This window comes from Ambystoma mexicanum, chromosome 4p, assembly GCF_040938575.1.
Source record: "Ambystoma mexicanum isolate Mex_15411 chromosome 4p, UKY_AmexF1_1, whole genome shotgun sequence".
NCBI lineage: Eukaryota > Metazoa > Chordata > Amphibia > Caudata > Ambystomatidae > Ambystoma > Ambystoma mexicanum.
In genome coordinates, this window is record NC_090927.1 from 217,395,722 (window position 1) to 217,410,715 (window position 14,994).

The 14,994-nt window shown below is 48.5% G+C and overlaps 1 protein-coding gene across 2 annotated transcripts in view; it reads left to right on the top strand.

Moving 5' to 3' along the window:
* The window catches only part of BLK (BLK proto-oncogene, Src family tyrosine kinase), a 679,444-nt gene that overhangs the window by 368,062 nt on the left and 296,388 nt on the right, over positions 1-14,994 (top strand). For both annotated transcript variants that reach the window (XM_069605731.1, XM_069605732.1), the window contains exon 5: positions 4,423-4,521. In XM_069605731.1, coding sequence (XP_069461832.1) covers positions 4,423-4,521 — 99 coding nt within the window. The remainder of the gene's footprint in view (positions 1-4,422; positions 4,522-14,994) is intronic.

Below are 14,994 nucleotides of genomic sequence, written 5' to 3' on the forward strand. Positions count from 1 at the left end.
AATAACATGCAGGAGCCTTTAATGAGGATCACAAGCCATGGCATATCACTTTCGATGCTGTCATTGATGGGTCAATGCTCCCATGATGTAATTTTAATGACCTCTATGAATTTGGTGAAATGACACCACACTGAATAACATTATAATCATAAGGAGGAAGGGCTTTCTCAGACGTCGAGTCATCTTTCTCGGCATGTTCCATCTTCAGAAAGGGCCTGCTAGACTAAAATTCATTTTCCTCTCAAATGCCACCAAGGTCTTTTGCCAGATGATGTAAAGGCAAGTGTGCAGTCCTATGAGATGGAAACGTTGCAGTATTTACAGCTCACGCACTGGATTACTGACAGTCCATCAAAGAAGCAGGACACCAATAAGCTATCAGGTCTTGAACAAACCTCACTTGAAGGCATTTCCCAAACGTGGATTCCGATACTCCACCTGGGATTCACCAGGAGTGTCCAGAAACTAAAATGAGATTCATATGCCATTGGGAAGGAGCAATAGGATTAGATTTGTTAAGGATGTCAATCAGGCGACACACTCTGCTCTCGGCCTAGTGTACAGCGGTATGGAAAAACGTATTTGATATATAGATTCAATTATTTGAAAGATGTACCACTCGTATCATACCCCTTACTTTAAAAATACGTCGGGTCACGCTGGACCAGAAATCAGGCTGGTTTGTAAAAGGTATTATTTATTTATTTATTTAAAATCAAAATCACAATATATATATTAATAGCGAAACAACAATCACCAATGGGGTGACAGAACACTGAATAATATCTTTAATACACGAGGAGTAAGTAATGAGCAAAACAAATGCAGCACAGAAAATAATACTTTATTTGATTTGGTCAGCAGAAAACAATTGAAATCTTAAGGTCCAAGTCAGAAGCAGTTAAAAGCAATTTTACACGTGTAAACTTTTCAGATTTTTAAAATCGCAGCAAACTTTTCTTTGCGCGATATTCGTGATAATGGGAGAATCACACTGTTTTTAAATGTTTTTTGGGTTCTATGGATAGCTATGGATGTTAGGTACAAGTAGAAGTTGCAATTTCGTATCTATCACAAAAACTGAGGGAGTTATAGAGGTTTTAGTAAAGGTCATTTTTGCGAGATAGGCGCAAGAATAGAAAGAGACTTCAGTTTCAAAATCAGAAAAATATTGACTATGGACTAGAGCATCCAAGCTAAGCCACCAGGACGGCACAATGTAAGAGTCAGGAGTGATTCACGACTCAGTCCTGGTTCCTCGCTGTCCACTTTGGAGCGCTAGGCTGGCCACTCGAATGAAATTAATAGATCAAAGTTGACAAAATGACTGGGAAAGGGATGCTTTTACAGATAGACAGAATAAGAATTCACTACGGATTTCAAGAATATTACTGATTATGGAAGTAAGGATAGTTCAGAGGTTAGGAGGAGACAAGATAATGCACAGGGATCAACAGTTTCTAGCTTCCTGTTAATACTCACAAAAAAAAATGGATTTAAGATTTTCGACTGTCAGGATTCTGGACCGTCAGGTTTCTGGACCGTCCGGATTCTGGACCATTGAATCGGATCTATCAGGGGCTGACAGCTGGGCACATCCGACTGGACAGGGTCCGCAAGGCAATCTGGTCACAGCACGGCACAGGACTGGATGGGATCTGCCCTTCGTGGTTCTGAGGATATTTCAATTCAGCAGGCAAGCATTGACAGCACACCCGGCTGTATTATGATGCTTCCCGTAGGCTTTTGGGGTTCTGTTCCAGAATTTGAGGCCTAGCTGAGAATGGTTCAGCTATGCAATAGGCTTTTGCTTTGCCAAGTTTCTGGAGTCTGGAACAAGGAAGATGTAGATTTCAGCAGCAGGGCGTCCACCAGCATCAGGAGAGTGAGTGGATCTGTGTGTCCTTATGTGCTGTCAGCTGTCTCTATTTGTCCTTTAAAAATGACATCACCAAGGGGTGTATGGGCCAGCTTATCTAAGCTTGCCCCTTTGAGCTGGGATAGGGTCAACACTTCATCTCTGCCTTGCATTTGGGGTGATTGGATCAAGGCCGGCTTTAGCCATTGGTCTCAAAATCGGATTTTACACTAAACACACATTTCTACATTAGTCACTTTTATACAAATTTCACACAAAAATGCCATATTTTATGTAGCATCTTTTAATCAAAATCTCACAGCTGTAGGATCTGGTATCAACTTTCTAAAGAATTGTGTCCTTTTCGCTATTAACACATTTTAAGCAACTCTCCACAAATGTGTGTGTTTAACATGGGAATGAGTGTATCAAGTTTCGCAATTCTAGCAGAAATACAGACCCCATAAACCCACATTTATTGCCATTCCTGTTCAGAATAAGCTACATGGTTGTAATAAGCTTTCAAAGGTAGTGCTAAAATTTAGGTTAATTAACCTGCCATTTTCAGATTTTGCACCCCTTTGATAATAAGTTATCCCCCTTCTAAAAATGTCCGTTACATATCCTGTTAACACCAAATGGTCAGTATTTGTCACTCCTTGAAGCATGTGGTGGCCCCCTCCTTTGGAATGTGCTTCTGTCAGCCAGGATTTTTCTGGGCTGCAGCAGTTTTACGGCCTTTCACACCTTCAATATCCTGGTTTGGAGGATGTCCATTGTTCCTTAGCTTTCTGTAGACCAGATTCTGTTCCACCCTGCATTAACACCTCCCTGTGAGTTTCTGCTGACAGGAAGGCCCCACTTTCAGGAGAAAAACCTGCTTTTCCAGTTCTGCAGCCCCAGCCAGGCTAATTAACTTTTAAATCCAGCAAAACCAACTTTGTTGCATCAAACATAAGTACATTATTTTCTTAGCCTTAAACTCTGTGGGATAAAAACACAACTGAGATCTGTATTCCTTTTTGGCAACAATCCTTTTTCTGTTTGCTAATCCAGCAGGCTTTTGAGTTTTAGATCACTTTTACAGTTTCAACAGTAACTTCTCTGACAGCTGTCCTTCAGGCGGCCCAGGGTACTGCACCCAGATTTTGGCATAGATGCTGTCAGTTTACAGACAATCCAGTTTTCTGATTAATTTTTTGCTCTTCATATTAGGAATTTGTATGTTTATAATGCTTCATTAGATACATGAAATTTAGCTAGCAACAGGCAAGATTTTAAATGCTGAAAAGTGTTGTGTCATAGGCATTTTGGAGTTTTTAACAACAAAGCAAATGACATTTGTAGGCACATTTTGGGGTTTCACTTGCACAGTGCTGCTTATCTGTCTGCACTCTGTTTGCTGGTCATGGGACCCACTGGCACCTTTTCTGCAGGGTGTGCTCCATTCCACCGCACATGCACCATGGGTGGCAGGTTGTGCATCCCTCTTTTTGTGTGCTGAAGCACACGGTTTTCAGGTAGGTTTTTGGCGCGCACAAGGGTTTTGCCGCCATTGTTGCTGTTTCTTTCCCCATAACTGGCAGGGTGATGCCACATAGTCACATATTTCAGAGTGGGTCAATACATCCCACAGAGATGACAAAGAGGTCCTGGAGGTGTCCAACTTGACAAAGAGGTGATGAATTGAAAATATTCCCCTACAGTGCACCCTCCCTCCCGGCCTTTACCCAACCCAAGAACATCTACTGATCTGCATGCTACCTTTAACCACCTTCATTAATCCGATACATACACACATACAGTTAGAACTGTTTGTATACAATACTTTTGATGGTATGTAATCCCTCAAAGGTTATGCAAGATACAGCTGAATAGGTTGGTGCAATTGTAGGTGGTGTGGTAGGAATGATGCCACATGTGTGGTGGCTAGGCCTGGTAATCCCGGTAGACCGGGAGGACATTCTGGCAGAAATAAGAGACATCTCAGTTAATCAGCTGCTCACACACCAAGTGAGGATCATACTGGGTGACCTGTTGATTGATGTACATCATTAAGAGAAACTGATCAGATCATACACCTGTTAAGCACAGCCGAGCTGAGGCTGGCCCATGACTGGAAACTAACAGAAGGGTCTGCAGTGTCAAAATGGGGGTTACACATTTTGGACGCTATAGAAATGGGCAAAATGGGTGTCATTCTGACTCTCCAGTTCACTAAAAATGTTAAACCTTGTCCGCACACAGCTAGGAATGCCAGATGTTCGCTATCGCAATAACAGTTTTTCACCATTATCGTTTAAGTAAACATGCTTTTTGACATGGAGAGGTTGAATAATGAGCTGTAAGCAGATGTGGGTTGTGGGATAAGAGAGGAACTTTGGGAGATGGACACATTGGTCCATACTGCATGCCACAATGAAAAAGGACTGCAATAGCTGTCTGTCACCTTTTTGATCTATAATGCAGCAAATAACTAATAAAATAAATATAAAGTTGAAAAAATGAATTGTGAGACCGTAAGGATTGCACACACGCATTGATCATTTCTCTTTCATTTGTAGGAATGGAGAATGGTGGATTGTGAAGTCTCTTGAATCTGCTAAAGAAGGAACAGTACCTGGCAATTTATTTGAAAAATTGGATCCCCTTGAAGGCGAATTGTAGGTGCACAGCCTAATACCATAAACAGCCCAGTATCTCTGGGGACGAAAGATGTATAGTGTGCTAAAATAATTATCTATTCAGAAGACACTATGTTAAGGGAGTACAAAGCACAGGCTCTGATTCTCCATGTTCTAATGGAATTGAGATAGATTAGATAATGATCCTGCGTGATTTAATCCCCAACTTCAATACACAAAATCTCCAAACTGTAAAATATTTGTGATTATCCACCGTTGCAATGATTTGGCCCCAATTACATCTCTCTCCGGACCCCTCTACATTTCCACATACCTTCATCTGGAAATCCCAGCCTTGCGCCACAATACAAGACTTGGCACCACTGACCCACTGTGGTAGCAACTGGCACAATACAAAGAACTCTAGTCTTCAAAGAACATCTCACCAATGGCTGATTGACTGATCTCTATTGCCCCCTCTCTGGAGTTAATCTATCCCCTACTCCCTCAACCGATCCAAGCACCTCTGCTACCCTCGAACCCTACTTTACATCCTCCCCTTCTCTCTTTACCCATCCCAGCTCCTTTGCTACCACTTCACCTGCACCCTACATGAGACCATCCCCTTCTCGTTATACCCAACCCAGCTCCTCTGCTACCTCTGCTCCCTACGTTACACCCTTCCCTGCTTACTCTAGCCATCCATGCTCCTCTTATAACCCGACACTGTATGTTGCACCCTTCCCTGCTCACTCTAGCCATCCATGCTCCTGTGCTACCCCAGCACCCTACTTTGCGCCCACCCCTGATCCCCCTATCCATCGCAACTTCCCGGCTACCATTGCAGCCTACTAGGAACCCCTGGGTACACCCCCTTTGTACAGCACTGTATTGCTTACCAGCTAGGTTCATGCTGTATTAATTACATACATTATATATAACATTGTGTTACATTTGGGTGAAATCTTCGTTGTACAACAGAGCCGGTCTCAGCCATTGATGTAGATAACATGAGTTTCATTGGAAAAACTTAAGATGTTAGAAGAACATTTCTTATCCAAGAGACGCCTCCACTTTTTTTGGGAGCTGTCCCTTTTGCCATGAGCACAAAGGGGGTCATTACAAGTTTGCAGGTCCGCGAACTATGGTACCGGTAAGCTTGCCGGTACCGTAGTTCCCGGACCAACAAACTACGAGTTGTGCTCGCGGGTGACTTGCACCCGCGAGCACAGCATGTCGGATGCACCGACATCCCCATTCCCATTGAGCCCTATGGGGTTCAAATGGGAACGGGCACTGACACTTACCGGCACCCGGCAATAGGGAATTACCGGGTCTGTCAAGCTCAGAATACCCCGGTAATTCCCCATTGCTGGGTGCTGGTATTTTCACGAGTTTGGCGTCACGGATGCTGCCATAATCGTAATGAGGCCCAAAGACTAATTATCTGTGAGTTTACATTTGCTCTTCAAACTAAAGCCTTGCGTGTGTGGGGTTTGATAGTTCCACTACAGTGAAATAAATACAATTCTGGAAATGTATTCTCATGTTTAGGCTATGCTTAGACGTTGAAATAATAATTTTTGGCAATAAGACTTTAAAGAGAACCTATAGATTGTGACAGCATTTAAAATAGTTGCATTTTTGTCGTCTTTGAACCAAACGCTTTATAATAATCATTCTTGCAGGCCGATTCATGGAATTAATGTGCGTTGAAATTTTCGGCGCAAGCGTGCGAAAGCGTGCGAATCGCAGTGCAAGTGCAAAAATCGCAGCGAAACCCGCGCACAGCGATTCATGGAAGTCCGTTCGCGTGTAAATCCCAGGATGTGCGCCAAAATTCTGCGTGGCGCACGCTGGCGCACACGTCTCCAAACAGCGTGCGCTACGCGCACAACGAAATCGCACATAGCGCGGCGCACACAACAAAAGTAGGAGGAACAGGGGGCGTGACACGCGGAATGGGGAACAACGTGTGAAAATGTGGGCGTCACAGGGGAAGTACAGGAGGCAAATGCGCGGAACGCCCACACGCACGTTCAAAACACATATTCTTGGATTCGAATGGGGCTAACGCGTGCGCCAAAAAAGACACGCTAAGCCGGAAACACGTACGCCAGCAGAAAGCAGGAGTACGTGGACCCGTGCAGCATAAAAGTGTGCGCAAACAACAAACAATCTCAGACGCCAGGATGAATATACAATTCCTAGCAGCAATGGTCATGGGATACCGCAGGAGGAGGAGGAGGATAGTCAGGGCCAGAATTTTTACACCCAGAACCAGCCTTTTTGGGATGCCCGATGACCAGGTGTATGGGAGGTACAGGTTTCCACCTCACATAATACTTGACCTGGTCAGTGAGTGGGAGGATGACCTCACATCACCCACCCTGTGCTCCCAAGCACTCAGCCCCCTGCAGAAGGTCCTCAATGTACTGCACTTCTTGGCCACTGGATCATTTCAACGGACAACTGCTATAGTGGGGTGGGGGGTGTCACAGGCCACGCAGTCACGCTGCCTACACCAGGTGTTGGCCATCATGACTGCATGCCCATCAGTCTTCAGGCACATATACCTGCCCAGAACACCTGCAGAAAGGCAGGCTGCCGTCTAGGATTTTTACGGGGTGGCACAATTCCCCAAAGTGCTAGGTGCCATTGATTGCACCTATTTGGCTCTACGTCCCCCCGGACATCTGAGCACATCTACAGAAACCGCAAGCACTGGCATTCCATCAACATCCAGGTAGTATGTGATGCCAAGGGAATCATCACCTCAGTATATGCCAACTATCCAGGGTCCACCCACAACAGTTTTATTTACAGAATGTCAACCCTAAACCGGGACCTAGAAGCTGGGCGGCATGGCGATGCATGGCTGCTCGGTGAGTATAAATGCCTCTGCACATGCATGCACGTCAGATACTGAGTAATGTCACAACCCCACTAATGATACCCATCATCACCTCTCCAGGGGACAGTGCCTACTCTCTGAGCACCCACATGATGACGCCAATTCGGAACCCCACCACGCCACCCGAGGTAAGATACAACATAGCCCATATTGCAACACTGGGCATAGTGGAGCGCACATTCGGAGTGCTCAAGTCACGCTTTCGCTCCCTTGACCGTTCTGGTGGGCAGGTACTATACACTCCCCCAGTAGTGTGCAGGATCATAGTGGCAGCATGTGTCCTGCACAATGTTGCAACACGCCGGGGCCTGCCGGTGGACATGATGGTGCCCCCACATCTCCAACCACATGCACGCCCACTGCGCATGGGAGGGGAAAGGGCACGTGGTGAGGCAGCCCGTACGCAGCTGGTGGCTAATTACTTCTCCTAAAATCACACCCCTGTGGAGTGCACACATCCCTGGCACATACCAGCTGACAATCAATGATGATGACATAAGGGACAGTCAACTGTCACTACCATACCAGCCTGAGATTGGTCACCTGGAAGTGCTACATTGTGTGCATCCCTACCTACTTAAAGACAACCAATGAAGTGTGATAAAAAGACACATTAATGCTGCATGAATGACTACCCCCTTGCAAAATACAACATGAAAATAGTACCATGTTACCCAACCCCTCCCCATCTCAGCTACCCAACACACCATGGCATGTCATGCAATGTGAAAGCAACCAAATGAAAGCACAACACATGACACAAGTGTCACAAAGTGCACTGTCCGAAATGGAAACAGGCCACAGACAAAATGCTCCCAGTAATCAATAAGAAACAGCACACATGAACAAATACTTACCAGCAACACAATACAGAAACACAGGATGAAACAGTGGCAAAATATGACAGTACAAAATCAAAGTAGTGCAAGTCTTACAACCTGAATACGCCAGCACATCAACCCCTTCCAACTGTACAGTGTTACTGCCACGCAAATGTCTCAGTGTACTGCATACTACATTAACTGCATATGCAAAGTAGACGGCCTTGTGAAGACATGAGGAAGGAACCTGCAAATTAGGAGGAAGACATGGATGCACAAGCACATATCAATACCCCATGCAGTGTACAAAACAACAATATCCACTAGGAATGTCTACACAGTATTGACTACAGACTGCCCACACAGCTCATGGGAGCCCAACATCACTGTGTGATTCACTGTCACTTGGGCACACCCTTTGCAAGCCCATGGAAACGGGAAGCAGGAGGGGTGTGTGTCTCATGAACCCAAGCATCTAACCCAAAATCAGGACAAGTCTGCATGTGCCCAGCCAGGGGGATTGGGGAGGCCACCCAGGAGGTTCGAGGACAGGATGCACACCAACACCCACCTGTGTGGATGTTGCGAGAAAAAATAAATACCTCCTTGGGCTCATGGCCTGCACGGCTATGCCATTGTGGGAGAACTTCTGTCGCTCTCCTCAGCCTCTGCTGCTGCATCAGGAGGTGGTGGGACTATGGGAGGCAGCCCATGCAAAGCCCGGATATGGTCCTCCATGGCAGCAAGCATGCGGGTCTGGAAGGTCTGATTCTGGAGGATTAATGTGCGGAGATCCCCATGCAGCACCTCACGGGTTGCCTGCATTTCTCCACGCATGGCCTCGCGTGATGCCCGGATCTCCTCACATGTTGCCTGCATCTCAGCTGAGAGCGAATGTGTGAGCCGCTCCAGCTGCTGTTCTGCCCTAAGATTAGTGGAAGCCTCAAGGTCAACCAGAGTCAGCCTGAAGGTATGTAGTTCTTCCCTCAGGGCTTCCCTGTGGGCCTGAGACTCTATTGATATCGATTGGCGCAGAGTCTCCAGTGCCGCCCGCCAGTCCCTGTTGGACACCAACATGTCTTCCCTGTGTGAATGGCAAATGGAGTCTGTTGCCTGCTGTTGTTGCTCCATCTGCCTTTCAGGGGGCAGAATGGAAATGGCCACCCTCTCCATTGCCTGAGCCATCATTTCTACTGATGCTGCCCGTTGGGTTGCAATACCGTACATGGAGTTTTCCCATACTGTATTGCCTGGTGGCGCATGTCCACCGCGTCGAAGGGCACCACACCTGTTTGGGGCAAGGTGATCTACACCTTGCTGTGCTGGCACTGCCTGAGGCTGCAGGACTGCATTCCCCCTCTGATCTGCTGGTCCAGGAATAGGATCAGATGCTGTGGAGTGTGACCCTGCATCCGTAACCGCCAAAGGTGCACCTACCAACACTGACATCCCCATAGAGGGTTCTACCCCTGGTGCAGGTGGGTTGGACAGAACAGAATCCCTGCCAGAAACACTTATCTGCGACGGCACATAAGTCTCATCATCCGATTCAGCACCCAAATAGAGGTCTGGGGAGGTGCACCCAGAGACACCCCTGGAGAGTATGGTCTGCAGTAACATTGGGTTCTCACCCACCACCACACCACGTCCCCCACTGGTGCCCGGTCATGCCAGAGATTCCTCCTGGGTCTGCACCATCTCCTCAACCTCAACAGCATCAAATGCGTCATCACCTGCAAAAACATAAAAGACAAAAAATTGAAACAGGCATGAGCACCATAGCACACACATAGGCCTGACAAGGCAGAGATCCAGTAGATGAATAACACATGTCCCACATGACTATAACCCTAGCATGCATGCACTGTCAATGAGTTGGAAGTGCAGTCAAAAAGGCAGACACTGGGGAGAGCAATATGGAAAAGCAACACATGTGTAGCATGTTGGGTAGCACTGGCATCACACATCAGGCTGTGAGTGGCATGTCCAATACACATACATGACACATGGCAGCACACAGATGTCATGTAGCATAGGCACGGTAAAGTACAAAACTACAGCAATATGTCAGTGATTGAGTACTGTCACACATCCATGTGACATCGACATGATGAGAAGATTAATGCTGAATAGTCTTTCAAAATATGTGTGGGCCACACACAGAAACACATCCAGTGTCCAAAAATACTGTCATTCTGGGATGATCAATGGTTGGTCACTTTGACATCACAGGAAACATCTGTCATGTTCCACATGCAAACAGCCCCTTATAATAATTTTTATGCAGGCCTATACTCCATCAGCCTGAATGGTGTAATCATTAACATATCCAGGTAATAATAGTGCCCCAGTGTGGCCTGTAAACAATGACCGAAGCATATCACATATGTCGCAATAGGGCATAAAATGTTCTTGCAAAAAGGGGAGAGCGCAAACAATCAGCATGAATGAAGACTTACTAAATCAGACCAATGTAGTTGCAAGACAACAGTTCAAGGTAGAGTGCACAAATGTGGGCTTAATAGGCAACTGTGGCCAGAAGGGATACAGTCATACCCAAATCCAAGGCACGTGAATGTATGGAAGGAAGCACATGGGTGACCCATACCACTCAGGGGCACACCCCCTCACCTGGAACCCGTAACCCAAACAACATACATATGGATCACACACACATGCATGGGCACTCACCAGACAATGCATCATAATCAGATAGTTCTCCCATGCCTTGGATCTGTTCCTCTGAGATGAAGGCCCCAGCAACAGACTCATGTTCAGTGAGTTTGTTGTCCTCTTGTGGAGACCCACCGCCAGTCACCAGAGTAGCGGCATGATTTGAGGCCAGCTTGTTCTTTGCTCTGCGTTTCAGGTCATTCCACCGCTTGTAGTAATCATCAGCTGTGCCCCTCACAAATCCAAATCCAAGGGCACTTATGCGGTCAGCGATGATCTGCCAGTGTGCCTTACGTTGACCAGTTGTGGTATTGGGCCCTGCGGTCACCAGCATTTCGTGGCTGTGTGCCGACACATAGGACACAAGTGCATCAAGTTCTGCGTCATTAAAGCAAGGCTTCCTTGATGTGCCGGAGTGTGTAGCCGTATCTGGGGTCTCAGCCTGTCGTGCCAGAGCACCCTTCTTCCTCTTCTTCCTCTTCTTTAAAGGTGGAGCGGAGCCAGAGTGGCTTACGCTGCTCTGGTCAGTAGGGGCAGAATCACCGGTGGACTGGGTAGTAGGAGTGTGGGAATGCACAATGACCATAGATCTTGATGCAGGCATTGGTTGCAGGGTAATGTTGGCAGGGGGAGCGTCAGTTTGATGGACCTGGACTGACACTGTCCTGGCTGGGAGAGTCCGAGCTGGGGCGGATGGAGCTGCAGCTGCCCCTGCAGCCTCCCCACCCTGCATACTTGGGGCAGCAGATGACATAGCTGCCCCAGATCCACGTGGGTTGGTGACAACAACTTGCACCGCCACACGTGGCCTAGACTTGCTGACCTGGAAGTCAGCCTGGGAGTCATCCTGTGCCAGGTCAGGTGCCACAATGGGCTGGTCCAACAGGGGCTGAGCTGGGATGGTGTCAGCCACGTTTCCCTCAACCATGGGGGGGGGCATGGACGTCCCTGATTGTTCCTCCACACATGGGGGTATAAGGGCACCCTGCAAATCCCGGCCACGTCCCCTACCGCGCCCACCGCACCCACCTTTTGAAGGTCAGCCACCTTTGCCTCCCTTACCGCTTGGTCGCCTCCCAACCATGGCACTGATGTTGTTGTGCATATGGGAGTTGCAGTAAACTATTGTCCTGGGCAATTGGGGGTCAAAGGGGTAGGATACTAGATGGAATTCATACCCTAGTGCTCTAACAAGGCTGTCTATGACCCCTGGGGGAAGATGACAGGTCACGCACTGCACAGGCAGCCCAAAATCAAAAATGAACGTGCACGCAACCGCTCATAGACCACTTGCGTGAAAAAATGAACCCGCACTATGCTGTGGCAACCAGAAATACACGCAGCCTACAATGACCTCTGAAAGGGAACGCGACACACAAGGCAAGCACAGTTGCTAAGTACGTGCGGAACTCACTGTCTGCCTGGAAAAAGAAAGTGAAAAATACGCGCGTGTGCGTGTTGGCAACACCCCCGCCAAAAGAAGAATTGTACACTGTCTGAGGAGACAGGACAAAAGGAGAAGTGAACTCTGTTTGAGGAAACAGGCCCAACAAAAAATCAGAAAAGAGCTGTCAGAGGTAACAGGGAGTACGAACTAGAAACGCTGTGAAGTAATCGCATGTGAAACAACAAGAAGTACAGATTTCACCCACTAGCTCTCCACGAAAAGCACGTACAAGGAAATGGCGTCCTACACGTAGCTTTTAAACCGGCCCACACGTACAAGTCAGATACGCGTGTACGCTGGCCCTTTCCTCCAATTACACGCGATGACACTCGGACGTGCAGTTTTTCCACGTGTGCTCTGTCATCACGTGCTATGAGGGAAACGCCTCCGCGCGTAATGTAATTTACGGGCTTACGCGCTAAGGGCCTTTGGTACAATGAAATCGCGTACGTGTACTGACACGCTGATGTGCAATTTTTTCACGTGCCAAATCACTCTGTATCAAGATGGCCATGCGAAAACACACGGAAGACCATGCTCCTGCCCAGAAGGCCGAATTACTGCCTCCCAGACCCGAGCACGCTTCCACCTGCCATCTGCTGGTGCCTGACTGCCTGCTGCCCACGTGCCCTGCCATTTGCTGCCTGCACGTCAGCCAGGGTTGTAGTTGATGTGACCACCCCTGCTGGAACCGAAGACTCCCGACTGGGATTCCATCGCTCCACAGCCCAGCCCCAGGACCCAGCTGCCCACCCACTCCTGCCTCTGGGGTTGCCATGTCCAGCACAACACGATCTGGCAGCACTGGCAACCCCCAGCCAGAGAGGCAGAGGGTCACCAGCTTCACTGCCACCGAAGTTGGTGTCCTGGTGGAGCAAGTCCTGGGGCAGTATGATGCCCTCTTTGGAAGTTTGCGCGCCGACAATGAAGGACGGACCAGGATCTGGATGGACATCGTGACTGCCATCAACACGGAGGGGGTGGCAGTCCGCGACTTACATCATGTCAAGAAGCGCTGGGAGGACTTCAGGTCCAGGACCCTCAACAAGGCCCGGCGCCTCGCTAAGGCAGCGGATGCCAAGGGGCGCCGGGGCCAGCTGTTGAACCATCAAATGACGGTCCTGGAACGCATATGCCCAGCACTCTACATCCAGATCCTTGAGAGGCAGACCCGTCTGGAGTCGAGCAGTAAGTGTACATGCATGGTGATAGTACGCTGTGCGTGTCGTGGTGTGCCAGTAGTGTGCAGGTTGCACATGTGTTTATGTAGGGCCATGTAGGGATGTGTATGAACATGGGCGTGAGGCTGCCACATGTGAGTCCTCTCAGTTGTGAGACACATTGATGGTGTGTGTATTGTTAAGCATGCTGGGCAAATGCAGGTGTGGGAGCACACATGTTTGAATTTCTGTGTATGTACATTGGCATGGTTGTGGCATGGATGGTGTTTCATAATGCATGTATCTGCACTGTGTACATGTGCATGTATGTGTATCTGACAAGTGTGCAACTGTGATGCAACATGGATGCACGTGACACTGATATGTAGAAGGATGAATGGCAGATGTGACATGTATGGCGATCTCATCACTGCAACAGTTGGAGGAGATGTAGACATGCATGTAAGTGTGGTGGCGTGTGTGCATGTCTAGTGCACTCCTTGTGTTTCATGTGATGTCAGACTCACCTTTGGCTGTTCATGCTGTTGTATGTGTATGGATGATGCTGCCTGGTGCAATATTGCTGTTGAAATGTTCATGTGTGTGAGTTAAAATGACATGTGTGTCGTGGAGTGTCATGCCGTGTCTGAAGTTAAACAATACCACTCATGTGCAACTGTCATGTGTGTATCAGTCCATTGTACAGTGCCCTGATGCCTGTGTTTTATCTATCCCTGTCTGCAGCATCAACTGAAGAAGAGGGCGGAGAGGATGCTGTGGAGCACAGCGGCAGGGATCATCCCGCCAGCCGGAGACGCAAGGCCCGACTCTCCTCCCAGGAGTCCGGTGCCGCTTCCCAAGCCGCAGCTGCTGAGGGAAGGTCCAAGAGGCAGAGGTCGGAGTTGGACTCCTCGGCAGCAGAAGGGGCAGCTGAGACCCCACAAGGTCCGACGGAGGAAGATGGCGCAGAGTCATCCAGGTTGGTGGGGGGTTTGGTGGAGGAGGAGGCCGTGCAAGGGACAGAAATGGGGTCTGGAGCTGGGGATTCCACTGGTGCTAGTGGTGCAGTGCAGGGGCAGGGACAGGAGGCAGCACAGGCCACCGCGGAGGTGCCTGTGTGTAATCCTGTCCCCGATCCTGTGACTGCATCATCCCGCACCAGCAGGGATGCCTACGTCCAGACCCGTTTTTAGGGAGGGGATCAGTTTACAACAACTGGCCTTCCTCTCCCTGCAGAGGTGGCTATCCGGGACTGGGTTGAGCCTGTCCTGGGTGGGGTGGCGTTGCGTCAACGAGCCATGCGAGGTGACCAGCAGTCTTTTCATGAGGAAACTGCACGTCATCTCGAATGGCTCGTTGACCGAGTTGACCTACTGGGACAGCTCACCAGGGCCGGATTTCTCCGTTTGCTGGACCTTGCTCCGACCCCCTCCTCAACTGAACCTCCTATGCGTCAGTCGTACTCCATGCCATCTTCCCACCCATGTATCACCTGGG